The sequence below is a fragment of the Dendrobates tinctorius genome, unplaced genomic scaffold (assembly GCF_039654945.1).
Source record: "Dendrobates tinctorius isolate UK_male_01 unplaced genomic scaffold, ASM3965494v1 ptg000181l, whole genome shotgun sequence".
Classification (NCBI taxonomy): Eukaryota; Metazoa; Chordata; class Amphibia; order Anura; family Dendrobatidae; genus Dendrobates; species Dendrobates tinctorius.
In genome coordinates, this window is record NW_027361848.1 from 5,480,734 (window position 1) to 5,496,716 (window position 15,983).

The following is a 15,983-nucleotide window of genomic DNA, read 5'->3' on the forward strand; positions in this document are numbered from 1 at the left end:
AAGTTACTTTAAAACCCAAGCACACTATTGTTTTTCTTATGAAATTCTCAATAAGTTTGATGTGTCACATGATCCTCTTCCCATTGAAAAAAATAAAGTTGTATACAAAATGGCCGACTTCAAAATGGCCGCCATGGTCCCCACCCATCTTGAAAAGTTCCCCACTCCCATATACTAATGTGCCACAAACAGGAAGTTGATATCACCAATAATTCCATTTTATTTAGGTGTATCCATATAAATGGCCCACCCTGTATGTATATATATATATATTAGGAGAGGAAATTAGAAAAAAAGTTGAAGCAAAAAATATGGTCAATTCTGAACTTAATATCCACTATCCTGGTATATGTGGTCCCCTCATATTCATCCTGGTATACATGGCACGTTCATCCCTACCCTGGTATGCATGCCCCCCCTCATCCCCATCCTGATATGTATGGCCCCCCTCATCCTCATCCTGGTATGCATGGCCTCCTCATCCCCATCCTGTTTTTTTCATGGCCCACCTCATCCCCATCCTGGTATACATGGCCCCCCTCATCCCCCATCCTGGTTTTTTCATGGCCCACCTCATCCTGGCATGCATGGCCACCTCATCCCTATCCTGATGTGCATGGCCCCCTCATCGCTATCCTGGTAGGCATGGTCCTCATCATCTCTATCCTGGTATACATGGCCCCCTCATCCCTATCCTGGTACGCATGGTCCTCATCATCTCTATCCTGGCGTGCATGGCCCCCTCATCCCTATCCTGGTAGGCATGGTCCTCATCATCTCTATCCTGGTATACATGGCCCCCTCATCCCCATCCTGGTAGGCATGGCTTTCTCATCCCTAGCCCAGTAGGCATGTCACCCTCAGCCCTAGCCTGGTATGCATAGCCCCTTCATCCCTATTCTGGTAGGCATGGTCCCCCTCATCCTTATCTTGGTATGCAGGGCCACATCCTTATCCTGGTATACAGGTCAAACACGAGACAACTAAAGCAGTTTCCTCTTGGGGAGTGGGCCAAAATACCTGTCGAGAGGTGCAGAAGTCTCATTGACCGTTACAGTTTGATTGCAGTGATTGCCTCAAAAGGTTGTGCAACAAAATATTAAGTTAAGGAGATACCATCATTTCTGTACAGGACTTTTTCATGAGTTATATTTTTTTACAAAACTCTGGAAGCATGGATGAAAAGCATTGTCGGACTTTCATTTGTTCATTTTCATAGATTTTTGATTTATTACTTTTGTCAGATTCAAGTTATTTCTGTCACCATTGTGGGTTTTTCTGTTATTAAACGAGGGGTACCAGCAATTTTGACCACGTCTGTATTTGACTATATAGGTTTTGGGCAACATGAATTGATGTTTCCTTTTAAGTTTTATTATTTTTATTAAAGAAAAAGCCTTTTATTTACTCTCTATAGGTGGTTGATTTGTTTCTAATTAGTGCAACATTCTTTTCACGATTCCTATTGTAGTAGTCAACCACAGCATAGTTATTGCTGGGAATCCAGCAGTGGGACCCCATCATTCATTTTTACACTTGGGTACTTAATTAAAGATCATCTTTGGATTACCATAGGTATTAATGTTTGAAGAAGGGGCTGTAAAATTTTGAAAAATATTTGATGATATGTGGTTTCTCACTGAGGCTACAGAGACCGACCAGCTGCACAATGTGACTACACAGGCAGACCAAAGTAAACGATGCACACTGAGCGATATACAGCTCTGGCAAAAATTAAGAGACCACTGCAGAGGTTTATAAAAATCATCTTCTCTACATGTCTGACAGCCATTCCAGTGTCAGTTGAATTCCAACCAGAGTACACCTCATTCTACATAATGTGCTTCTGATTAGGTGATTAACGGAACCAAATCTTATTTATCAAAGGAAATTCTAATAAACCCTGCTGTGGTGTTCACCAATCCTCTTGCAATAGGACAAGCTGGATGGCAAAACAAGTGCTATTAATATCCCTAAAGTAATAGGAATGAAAAAATAACTTAACCATGCCAAAGGAGTTGAAAAGAAAAGTCTTGAGTGAGGAAAAGAAGGGCTCAATTCTGGGTTTACTAGCAGAGGGATACAATAAGTGTCATGCTGCCTCCATCCTTAATATTTCTAAGACAGCAGTCCATTGCAACAAAGTCAAGCAGCAGACGTTGGGGACAACAAAGCTACAGACCGGCAGAGGGCGAAAATTACTCTCCACTGACCAGGATGACCGTCATCTTATTTGAATGTCGCTCAGCAACCGCAGGATGACATAAGGTGACCTACAAAAGGCATGGCAAATGGCAGCTGGGGTGAAGTGCATGGCAAGAACAGTTCATAACAGGCTCCTAGAGGCAGTCATGTAAAGCTAGAAAAAAGCCTTTCAGCAATGAGAAGCAAAGGAGAGCCAGGCTGAAGTTTGCCAAAGACCATAAGGATTGGACCAAAGAGGACTGAAGTAAGGTAATCCTCTCTGATGAGTATGATCTAAAGCTTTGCCCAACACCTGGTCTAATGGTTAGACGGAGACCTGGAGAGGTATACAAGCCACAGTGTCTTGCACCCACTGGAAAATTTGGTGGAGGAGCAGTGATATTCTGGGGATGCTATATCAAGGCTGGAATTAGGCAGGTTAATCTTTGTGAAGTACGTATGAATCAAGCCGCATACAAGGTTATCCTGGAAAAACAGTTGATTCCTTCTGCTCAGGCAATGTTCCCCAACTCTGAAGACTGTTTTTTCCAGCAGGACAATGCGTCATGCCACACAGCTAGATCAATCAATGTGTGGATGAAGGACCACCACATCAAATCCCTGTCATGGCCAGCCCAATCTCCAGACCTGTACCCCATTGAAAACCTCTGGAATGTAATCAAGAGGAAGATGGATAGTCACGAACCATCAAGCAAAGAAGATCTGCTTCAATTTTTGTACCAGGAGTGGCATAAGGTCACCCAAAAGCAGTATGAAAGACTGGTGGAAATCATGCAAAGACACATGAAAGCTGTGATTTAAAAATCATGGTTATTCCAAAAAATTGATTTCTGAACTCGTCCCGAGTTAAAACATTAGCATTGTTATTTCTAAATTATTATGAACTTGTTTTCTTAGTATTATTTGAGGTCTGCAAGCACTGCATTATTTTGTTATTTTGACCATATCTCATTTTCTGAAAATAAATACAAAATTTAGTGCTTGGAAATTCGAAGACATGTTGTCAGTAGAGAAAAATCAGACAAACTGAAAATTTTGCAGTGGTCTCTTAATTTTTGCCAGAGCTGTAACTAGATTGCTTACTGCGCATAGACTGATTTTGTTTCCGGTAAAGCGAGTCCTGTTTACACAGAACGATGCACCACTGAAAACGATCTTTTATGCTGCATAAAAGATCAGGGTTACCCGACAAACAAGCGTTTTGTTTGTTCATCAGGTGATAGGCAGACTGTTTACATGGCAAGATAATTGTGAAACGAGCATTTATAACACCGCTCATTCACGATTATCTTGTGCATCTTTTCAGTAATTGTGCATCTTACTTTGAAGTCTGAGTGTTGTTATTCAATACTTTCATATTTTTTCTATAACATTTTAGGTGATTCAGGTACCTCAAGGAAAGTACAAGATTCTACCTGCTGAAGTGACTAAAGTAAGCCCTTACCCTGTTTCCCTTATACCTGGGCAATTTCAGGAGTATTATAAAAGGTAAATGTTATTATCCACTTTGTTTAAATGTGTAATTTTGGTTTTTATTTCACAGTAATTGCATTTATTCTGGCCTGTTTGTTAATCCAAATTTCAAACTCTGTGACCCTGATTCATTAAGATCAGCGTGGTTCATGCCAGTCTTGACAAGTAGGCGTGCTAGAGTCAGATGCCCCTGATTCATTAAGAGGCACATGCCTATTAATGAGTTTGGCATATCTGAAAAGAGGCATGCACCCTGCCACATATGTTACTGGTGTAAAGGCTCTGATGAATTATGGTCCATATGTTCCATATTTACATCCTGTTTCTAAATGCAGAGTTTCTTTAACTCCTTAGACTTAGGGTGTGTGCACACGTAAGCGTTTTTTCACTTTTTTAAGCATTTTACCGACAAAAACGCTTACAAGAAGCATCCCATTCATTTGAATGAATTCCGCACTTTGTACATTTTGATGCGTTTTTTCCCGCGAAAAAAACGCATCGCGGTAAAAAAAGCAGCATCCTCATTAATTTCGCAGAAAAATCTGCATTTCTAACTATATTCTATGAGACTGGGGACGCCCTTGAAAAAACGCATAAAAATGGCTTGGAAAAAAACGCCCATTTTCTGGGAAGGAGTCTGTTTTTTTGTCAGGAATTTTCTTCATACATGGGTACATAGCCTGTAAGTAGCTCTCACCTGTCTGGCTGCCTTTCTTATTTAAGAAAACAGTTGGCAGTTGCAGATACATAAATTAATAAATAACATTAATTGGAAATATTATTCATAAGTGACCCTAATGCCAACGTAAAGGACCTGACTTTCTTGCAAAGTTTGGATTGAAATTCTAGGTTGTTAGATGCTGGCATACAGAACTGACAAGGTACAAGATCTCTCCACATCGGATATCGCTGCATTTAAATACTGCTGTTTGTGCACGAGCAAGTGTCAGATGTATACTGCAGCTGGCACCCTCTTTTAACACTAACATTATTGCCTCAAGGTCTGCTCGCTATGGTGGCATGTTTCTCACTGCCAAAAGCAGGGTCTACCACGCCATGTGCCAGTGTAAAAACTGACATGACTAATGCACTGTGGTGATCCATTTGGAAATGGGTGAAAGTGGCAGGGATATGGAGTTGGTAAGCCAAACCTGTGACTCCGACTCCTCAATTTCTTTTACTCCGACTCCGAATCCCACATATATTGCGTATATTTAAGTGAAAAATTTATTGTAGTACAATGTGAACATCAGACATTTAATCATTTTTATGATACAATAATTTAGATAGAACATAATATATATTTATTGGAATACAACTTTAGAACACACAAAACTGTAATAAATTGTAAATATGTAATACCGATTACATATATATATATATATATATATATATATTCAAACAATGTGAAAAACATATAGCCAGCTCACCATAAAGGAGTTTCTCTTGATGCAGTAATCGGTGTTCACCCTGTGCTTTGCACGGATCCAGGCAGGGAGTATGCCCCAACAAATAGAAATATGAGGAGATTGGGATCCAGCAAAAGGATGAAAGTTCACCAGATTTGTAAAAACTTCTTTATTAATCCATTATGTCATAAAAAGTAAGAGGAACTCCAATCAATTATGTAGCATTCCAGCAAGGGACTACATGTTTCAGCACTATGTGCCTTCCTCACGGTCCTATATATATATATATATATATATATATATATATATATATATATATATATATATACTGTATATATAACACACTGTAATAAACTATGTAAGTGGCAAAACAGTTTTCAACAAAAACATACTATTTGTGCAGTCTATGAATTTGTTCTAATAAATAGAATTGCCTCCATCAGATCCTCCTTCATAGATGACCTCAAATCAGACCTAATAATTTTAAGGCCAGAGAACAACCTCTCTACACTAACTTGGGTTGGAGGCAAAGCCATAACCACATAGGCAACATCTCTAACAATTTCCGGGTGTAAAGGAATTGCCTCATGCACGGTCGGTTTTGACGAACGGCTGAATTTTTCTATTTCTTTGAGAGCAAGTGAAACATTTTGCTGAAATATGGTCAATCTGCTTGCTAGAGGAGACGGAGTGAAGTCTTTTTCCTTGCGGCAACGCTTTGCCTGCTCCATGTCATCCAAATACTTGTCAAAGTCACACTCCTCATCTGATGAGGATGAAGATATGGCAGCAGTAGCACTTTCAGGACCCAAATCCTCTTGCGCCTGGCAGTCCTCCTGTAGGCCAGTCATCCTAACTGCTACCTCAGTCAGAGCTTCTTTTCCTTTAGTAAGCTGTTGATCATCAATCAGTATACGATGACTTGGGTCCACATAAACAGCTGCCGGAAAAATTTTATTTTCCAATAGCTGTGTCTCTCTCCATTTCATTGAAGTAGAAATGCCATCTGCGATTAAACCTCCTCTTTGGGACAGGCAAAATAGCAAGTTCTTCCACGTCCTTATGAAAATGCCAGGAGTTAAATCCTCAGCTTGTAATTTTTTAGTCACGGTAAATGGGTGATTAAGCAATTCCTTCAATTCAGCCACCTGTGTCCATTGACCTTCATTTAGGGTTACCTGAGTGTTCGCCATATCTATAAGAAAAGGTTTTAGTTCAAACAATCGCTCTATCATTAAATAAGTGCTGCCCCACCGAGTGGCTTGATCGACAATTGCCCCTTTCCCAGCACATCTCTTCAAGATGGAATCAATTTTAGGGGTACTGGCGGCAATAACCAATTTCCTCACTTTTCCAATCAGATATCCAACATGTCCCTCTTGCAAACTATCTCTTATTGCCAGCTGCAGTGTGTGGACAACATAGCGCATGTGATGATGAATATGAAAGTGTTTTGAAGCAGCTTCAACAGGATCATCTATTTCTAAAGTATAATTTTGCTGTTCTTCTGTTGTAATATCTGTTTGTTCCTCAGTTACATGAACAGCACTGTGGCCTTCCATCTCAAACATACGGAATCCTACATTTTCTTCTAGCTGTTGTTCATTACTCTCATTTATCAGTTTAATTGTACTTATGTTTGAAGCATTGTCCGTTACAATAGCAAGAACCAGTTCTTTTTTGAGTTTGTAATCTTGCAGAACTTTTTCCACTAAGGCCTGGAGAAACTGGCTGCTGTGATGAGCTTTAGTATCTTTTACTGCCAGTGTCTTGGTAACAATTTCTTTGTTGTCACAAACATATCGAACATTGATGGCAAAATAGTTCACTCTGTGACGTGTGCAGGCATCCATTTTTAAGAAACATGAAGCGTCTTTTGAGAGTCTTTTTAAGATCTTTCTTTTGTTTAAGGGCTTCTTCAATCACTAATTTTCTAATACTTTGTCTCTCCAGAGAAACACAAAGTTTGCAGGCCATTTCTCCATTAAGAACTGTAAAAGCTGGTCGTGCAAATAATGATAATGGTACACCGTCCTTCACAACAAGCTGTATGAGCTGTCTTTTAAACATATCTGCTGTCATTGTTACAGTAACTTTGTCACTTACAAAATATCTTGTTAATGATGTTTGAGATGCTCTTTCCTCCTCCTTTGCCTGGCAGAAAGTGCTGGGCGCGGGTTTCTTGGTGCTGCTGTTATATTTCTCAGTCACAGCTTTGAAAACTTCTGGGTGGAAGCGTTAAAAATGTCTTTTTAGATTGGAAGCTCTTGTAGGAGCATTTTTATCACTGCCTGAGTATGCACTGATTTTGGCATCACAGCATTTGTTTTCCTCTGGGTCACTTGTCATACATTGACACACAAAATATTTTTCATCTTGAGTCACTGTGAAATGCTGAAATACAGCTGACTTCATGAGCTTCTTAGTCATTTTGTAATCATATAAATTCACTCTCAAAATAATTTTGTCCTATAAAATAAAATAATGTATATTATAATTCCAGCAAGAACAGGGAACCCATGTACAGTGGGGGAAATAAGAATTTGATACACTGACAATTTTGCAAGTTTTCCTACCTACAAAGAATGGAGAGGTCTGCAATTTGTACACTTCACCTGTGAGAGACAGACTAAAAAAATCCAGAAAATCACATTGTATGATTTAAATAATATGCATTTTATTGCATGAAATACGTATTTGATACAATAGAAAAATAGAACGTAATATTTGGTACAGAAACCTTTGTTTGCAATTACAGAGGTCAGACATTTCCTGTAGATTCTGTTTCTCTCAGTTGAAGTGTACCTATGATTAAAAATCTCAGACCTCTCCATTCTTTGTAGGTGGGGATCGACAGTGTATCAAATACATGCTTTCCCCACTGTATAATTTTAGATAGAAATAAAACAAACTTTGCATAAATCATGACAGATGACAAATATAAAGTTTGTAAAATATATTAGATAGCTTTGCTTTGAATTTCCAAGGCTTTTCTTAGGGTACAGCTCACTAAATGCTTCACAGTCTATGAAGTGAGAAGGAGGGAGGGAGCAAGTTTGTTGTGTATCATACTCCAGGAACAAAGAAACTGATAACAGCTAATAACTTGATGTTTTGGCTTCTATACCTATACAAGGCCTCATTTAAGTCCTCATCAATCCTGTTGCAGTATTTTCCCTGTATATTGTATTTATATTGTATAAAAGCTAGCTTCCCAAAAGTATATGAGCTCAAAGAAAAAACAAACAGGCATCAAGCATACAGAGAGAACATACAGTATACTGGACTATTGATTTATGCACAGTTTATTGAAAGTTTAAATATGCTTTAAGAAGTAATTACCTTAATCTTGTTACCTTGTTCACTCTAGCAATTCTTCTGAGATGAGTGCAGGCCTTCCTTCTTTCTGAGTGTGTTTACTTTGTATCCTTGTCTGTAGAGGAGGAGCTTCACTGGTGCTGGAGTGCAGCACTGACATATCTCAGCTAACACAAAGCTAGATCCTCAAGCTACATTCACACCATGAGCGTAGCCAGGATCAAAACTAGGGGGGGGCAGAACCTCATACTGTTCCGCAGAACCTCATACTGCACACCTCAGCTGCTGCAGAACCTCATACTGCACACCCCTACACTTGAAAATAAAGCCTGTACCTTAAGAAGATGTGATGAATGCAGTGTATTTATTCCAACTATCAATTGATGTTGATGTGTTACTGAAGACGAGCAATGCCTGTCCTGGGTGTCCTTTTGGGCGGCTATGAGGTGTACCTGACTGATGCTAAAAAAAGAAAAAAGGTCGGGAAAGGTCCAGTGCCTGCGCACTGCAGTACTCTGCTCTGCCCTCAACAGGGCAGAGCAGTGCGCCTGCGCAAGAGCCGCGATGGGAAGCACAAGAAGAGGACGTCATCGTTAGACGATGGGAGGCGCTGGACCGGACCACGACACCCATCGGACCAAAACCGGACCCGGACCGCCCCTGGGTGAGTATAATCTAACTCGTTTTTCTTATCTTTCAGGTTACATCGGGGGCTTATCTACAGCATTACAGAATGCTGTAGATAAGCCACTGATGGCGGTGCCGGCAGCTAATAGGGCTAAAATGGGGTGACATACTCCCTTTAATCACTTTATTTTTTTTCTTTGTGAGGCTGCATGATCAAAAGTTAGCAATTCTGTTTAATTTAAAAAAAAACAAAAACATTTAAATATCGTAAATAAAGATAAATATTTTTATTAGTTCTTTAGAAACTTATGATTGCAGTAATAATACACCGCACTACTTTTGAAAGGTTGTGTATTACACTATCTCATCAGGTCATGCCTCTGTCAGGTTCTTATAGTCTGTGGTGCCTGTCAGGCATCAGTTTGCAATAGCAACTTCTAGACTCCCGACAATTATGCTGTGTGAGTGCCAATAGGCTGACAATGAGTGCTTTCTGTCAAACCCCTTATGTGCCACAGTCGCTATTGACTTTGGCACATGAGGGGTTAAGCTGCTAGGATCGGTGTGGATGCCAATCCGAGCAGTTGCAGAATGACCCCGCCGAAGTGTATATACAGTGGGTGAAATTAGTATTGAACACGTCACCAATTTTCTTTGTAAATATACTTCTAAAGGTGCTATTGATATGAAATTCTCACCAGATATTGGTAAACAGCCATCCAATGCACACAAGCAAAAAAAAAAATCAATGTGTAATAGCTTAATAATTATGTGTAATAATAAGAAATGACACAGGGGAAAAAGTATTGAATACATGAACAAAAAGCCATGGAAAGTCATAACACCAACTGAAATCTATCAGTAATAGAAAGCAATTCTGCCACGAAGTGAAATATAATATAAGCTAGTTCAACTGATGGCAGTGTTGCCACCATATAAGTGGAAAGAACCTTTTTCATCATAAACCGTCCACGACCAGGTGCTTCCGGCAAGATTTCAGAAAAGAATAATCCGCTGAGTTGTCCAAGAGCAAATAACCACCTGTGGAGAGCTACAGAAAGACCTGGAATCAGCAGGTACAATTGTTTCAACAAAATCTATAAGTAATGCACTCAACTACCATGGCCTGTATGCACGCTCACCACGCAAGACTATTGCTGAGCAAAAAGCATGTTGAAGCGCATTTAAAGTTTGCTCAACAATATTTAAACAAGCCTGTGAAATAATGGGAGAATATAGTCTGGTCAGATGAGACTAAAATTAAACTCTTTGGATGCCATAATGCACATTATGTTTGGAGGTCAAAAGACATTGGATATCACTCCAAAAACACCATACTATCAGTTTGGAGGTGGGGAACATTATGGTGTGGGGCTGTTTTTCAGTATTCAGCACCAGCAAACTTCATAATTGAAGGAAGGATGAATGGACAAATATACTGACACATTCTTGATAAAAATCTGTTGCCATCTATCAAGATGATTATAAATCGAGAGTGGACATTTCAGCAAGACAATAATCCCAAACACACAGCCAAGGCAACTCTCAATTTGATTGAGAAAGAAAATTAAGCTGCTAGAATGGCAAAGCCAATCACCTGACCTGAAACCAAAGCGAAAGCAAAAAGTTCTTAGAAGCCTGCAGAATCTTCAGTATTTTGAAGACTGCTTGTGTGGAACAATGGGTCAAAATCACTCCGGAGGAATGCATGATACTAGTTTCTCAATACAGGAGGGTCTGTCTTTAAGCCATCATCACCCACAAAGGGTTTTGTACGAAGTATTAACCCCTTAAGCCCCAAGGGTGGTTTGCACGTTCATGACCGGGCTAATTTTTACAATTCTGACCACTGTCCCTTTATGAGGTAATAACTCTGAAACGCTTCCATGGATCCATGTTATTCTGACACTGTTTTCTCGTGACATATATTGTGCTTCATGTTAGTGGTAAAATTTCATTTAAATAACTTGCGTTTATTTGTGAAAAAAACGGAAATTTGGCGAAAATTTTGAAAATTTCGCAATTTTCCAACTTTGAATTTTTATGCCCATAAATCACAGAGATACGGCACACAAAAAACTTGATAAGTAACATTTCCTACATGTTTACTTTACATCAGCACAATTTTGGAACCACAATTTTTTTTTGTTAGGAAGTTATAAGGGTTAAAAATTGACCAGCGATTTCTCATTTTTGCAACACCATTTTATTTTTACGGACCACATCACATTTGAAGCCACTTTGAGGGGTCTATATGATAGAAAATACCAAAAAGTGACACCATTCTAAAAACTGCACCCCTTAAGGTGATAAAAACCACATTCAAGAAGTTTATTAACCCTTTAGGTGCATCACAGGAATTTTTTGAATAAAAAAAAATGAACATTTAACTTTTTTTCACAAAAAAAAATACTTCAGGTTCAATTTTTTTTATTTTACCAAGGGTAACAGGAGAAATTGGACTGCAAAATTTATTGTGCAATTTGTCCTGAGTACGCTGATACCTGATATGTGGGGGGGAACCACTGTTTCGGCGCATGGCTGAGCTCAGAAGGGAAGGAGCGCCGTTTGACTTTTTCAATGCAAAATTGGCTGGAATTCAGATCGGACGCCATGTCACGTTTGGAGAGCCCCTGATGTACCTAAACAGTGGAAACCCCCCACAAGTGACCCCATTTTGGAAACTAGACCCCCCAAGGAACTTATCTAGATATGTGGTGAGAACTTTGAACCCACAAGGGCTTCACAGAAGTTTATAACGTGCAGCGGTACAATTAAAAAATCATATTTTTTCCACAAAAATGATCTTTTCACCCCCAATTTTTATTTTCCCAAGGGTAACAGAACCCTAAAAGTTATTGTGCAATTTCTCCTGAGTACGCTGATACCCCACATGTGGGGGTAGACCACTATTTGGGCGCATGGCAGAGCTCGGAAGGGAAGCAGCGCCATTTGACGTTTTTGGCTGGAATTGAGATCGAACACCATGTCGCGTTTGGAGAGCCCATGATGTACCCCACAAATGACACCATTTTGGAAACTAGACCCCCCATGGAACTTATTTAGATGTGTAGTGAGCACTTTGACCCCTCCAGTGCTTCACAGAAGTTTATAACGCCCGGGCGTGAAAATAAAAAAATCGTATTTTTTCCACAAACATGATCTTTTAGTCACCAATTTTTTTTATTTTCCCAAAGGTACCAGGAGAAATTGGACCCCAAAAGTTGTTGTCCAATTTGTCCTGAGTATGCTGATAACCCATATGTGGGAGAAAACTGCTGTATGGGCACACGTCGGGTCTCGGAAGGGAAGTAGTGACGTTTTGGAATGCAGACTTTGATGGAATGGTCTGCGGGTGTCATGTTGCTTTTGGAGAGCCCCTGATGTACCTAAACAGTGGAAACCCCCCACAAGTGACCCCATTTTGGAAACTAGACACCCCACGGAACTTATCTAGATGTGTGATGAGCACTTTGAACCCCCAAGTGCTTCACAGAAGTTTATAACGCCCGGGCGTGAAAATAAAAAAATCATTTTTTTCCACAAGAATGATATTTTTGCCCCCAATTTTTTATTATCCTAAGGGTAACAGGAGGAATTGGACCCCAAAAGTTGTTTTGCAATTTGTCCTGAGTAGGCTGATACCCCATTTGTGGGGGTAAAACACTGTTTGGGCGCATGGCAGAGATTGGAAGGGAAGGACTACCATTTGACTTTTTCAACTCAGAATTGGCTGGAATTGAGATCAGACGCCATGTTGCATTTGGAGAGCACCTGATGTGCCCAAACAGTGGAAAGTCCTAACCCTAACCCTAATGGGAAAATGGAAATAAATACATTTTCTTTTAATTTTATTCTTTTTCCCTAACTAAGGGGGTGATAATGGGGGGTTTGATTTACTACTTATGGCAGGTTTTTATGTTTGGCAGCTGTCACACGCTAAAAGACGCTTTTTATTGTAAAATTAGTTTTTGCATCACCACATATTGAGAGCTATAATTTTTCCGTACTTTGACCCACCGAGTCATGTGAGGTCTTATTTTTTGCGGGACGAGTTGACATTTTTATTGGTACCATTTTCGGGCATGTGACATTTTTTGATCGCTTTTTATTCCGATTTTTGGGACCAGAATGAACAAAAACGAGCGTTTCATGAATTTCTTTTGGGGGGGTGCGTTTACACCGTTCTGCGTGCGATAAAATTGATAAAGCCCTTTTATTCTTCCGGTCAGTACGGTTACAGCGATACCTCATTTAGGTCGTTTTTTTATGTTTTGTCGGTTTTATGCAATGAAAACTATTTTATATAAAAAATAATTATTTTTGCATTGCTTTATTCTGCGAGTTATAACTTTTTTATTTTTTCGCTGATGATGCTGTATGGTGGCTCGTTTTTTGCAGGACAAGATGACGTTTTCAGCGGTACCATGGACATTTATATGCGTCTTTTTGATCGCGCGTTATTGCACTTTTTGTTCGGCGGTATGATAATAAATCATTATTTTTTGTTTCGTTTTTTTATTTTTATTTTTTAAGGGGTTAACTAATGGGACAGTTTTATAAGGCAGGTCGTTACGGACGCAGCGATACCAAATATGTGTACTTTTATTGGTTTTTTTTTTTTATTTCCAAAAAATGAATTTATTGGGGTAATATTTTTTTTTTTCTAATTTATTTGGCGATTTTTAAAAAAATTATTTTAACACTTTTTTTTTTTTTTAACTTTATTACATTGTCCCAGGTGGGACATCACTGTCCTGTGACAGATCGCTGACCTGTCACTTCACAGATCACTGTGCTTGCTTTGCAGGCACTGAGGAAGCCGACTCTCTGCAGGCCCCCGAAGGTCCCCGTCGCCATCTTGGTATTCGGGGGCCTGCAGGGACGGAGTCCCCCGCAGCAGCGCTGCACATTGCGCTGCCGTGGGGGGCTCAGGGAAGCATGGAGGGAGCCCCCTCCCTGCCGATGCTTCCCTTTAACCCCCGGTACACTGCGATCGTGTTTGATCGTGGTGTGCAAGAGGTTAATGTGTCGGGGGCGGTCCGTGACCGCCCCTGACACATTGTGCCGGGTGTCAGCTGTGATAATCAGCTGACACCCAGCCGCAATCAGCGGCGCTCACCACGTGGGCGCCGCTGATCGCTATGACGTACTATCCCGTCCCTGGGAATTAAGTCCAAGGGCACATGGACGGGATAGTACGTCATATGGGATTAAGGGGTTAAATTTCAGTAAGAGTTTTCCATACTTTTTTCCTGTGGTATTTCTCATTATTACACAACTTAGTTTATGGACAATTATGGTTTAATTTACTTGCTTGTGCTGAATGGATGGATTGTTACCGACTTCTGCTGAGAATTTCATATCAATAGCACCTTTAGAAATATATTTACGTTGAAAATTGGTGATGTGTTCAATACTTATTTCACCTGGTGTGTATCATTTAGGCTCATACAGGTAATATGCAATGTTTGTATATCATGCACAACTTTGTCTTGTTTTTTCAGGTATTCCCCTAATGAACTCCGGTACTTGCCATTAAACACTGCTTTATATGAGCCGCCACTAGATCCTCTAGACCCTGAACTGCTGGTGCTTGACAGTGATGGAGACTCCGATGAGGTTGATGAAGGACGTGAAAAGAAGAAGATCAAATCTTCAGTAATTAAGTGTTTTTGATTTTTCAATTGCAAAGTTGAAACAAGGCACACGTCGTGATGTTTTATTTTGTTTGGAAGGGGGAAATATATTTTTCAAGTGAACATGGGCAAAATCATTAGTATTATGGACATCCTGACTGTCTTGATCGGTAGCAGATGTGTGCATATTGATACCCAATTATGTAAAGTGTCATATTGATCATCACAATGACATTCTGCTAAGGTGGAAATTTTCACATGTGGCAGTAATGGCGATTCACACATTGAGGTGTGACATTTGAAACATTGAAAATTCATAAATATATTGACACTTTTCTTCAGTGTAAGTAACATTTGTCAACTTAATTTTAATTGCATGGTGTTCAAACCTCAGTATGTGGAGGCATTCACACATCCGTGTGCTGTCTGTTTTATGGTTCTGACAGCACGCTGACCCATTGCATTACATTGATCCATACACACATCTTTTTGAAAAACAAATTTGTGTATTTGGTCTGTGCAACACAGAGCATGTCTTATTCTCCTCCGTTTTGCGAGTAAGACTCGGCCATTAAAGTGTATGGTGAATGTTTTTGTCATTTTGACGCTAGTCTCTGGCAGCCCTGAGAATGCTCGGCCATCGTACCTTACGCCAGAAATCTTACTTCAGTATGTGTCTATAGTAAGATTTCTGGCTGTGCGCACACCACTTGTACGTTGCTCTTGTTTCATTAAGTGACATGTGCCTGTTAATAAATCGGGTGTCTCTTACGCCTCCATAGCTCCTCTTTAAGACTGTCGTGTACAACTCTAGTCTTAATACATTGAGGCGATAGTTAGTTTTGTTTTGTGTTCATTTATTTTTGAACCTTGCAAGATATAATTTCTCCTTCGTCTCATTGGGGGACACAGGTACTGTGGGGTGTATGCTACCGCCATCTGGAGGCTGACACTAAGCAAACAACACAAGGTTAGCTCCTCCCCCGCCGTATACACCCTCGCCCTGATGGCGGGCGGACACCAGTTTTTTGCTTAGTGTCTATGGAGTCACACGTCTGGTCTTTTTTCTCCAGACTTTTTTCCCATGAAGATTAGACAGGGGCAATGGATCCTATTGAAAGTGTCCGATTTCCCCAAACCATCAACGGGCGAGCAAGTGTCGAGTATCATCTCCACGTATCCTTTCCCGCACCGTGGGACAAATCTGGGTTTCCCCAGAATTTTTTATTTTGGTTTGTTTTTTTTCTTTTCTTTATTTTTTCTATGAAGATGAGACAGGGGCAACGGATCCTATTGAAAGGGTCCGATTTCC

General features: G+C 40.0%; 1 protein-coding gene across 8 annotated transcripts in view; it reads left to right on the forward strand.

Annotated features, from left to right (window-relative positions):
• PHF10 (PHD finger protein 10) overlaps window positions 1-15,983 on the forward strand; it is a 357,386-nt gene that overhangs the window by 210,991 nt on the left and 130,412 nt on the right. For all 8 annotated transcript variants that reach the window (XM_073551852.1, XM_073551855.1, XM_073551856.1 and 5 more), the window contains 2 exons: window positions 3,584-3,693; window positions 14,540-14,693. In XM_073551852.1, the coding sequence (XP_073407953.1) occupies window positions 3,584-3,693; window positions 14,540-14,693 (264 nt within the window). The remainder of the gene's footprint in view (window positions 1-3,583; window positions 3,694-14,539; window positions 14,694-15,983) is intronic.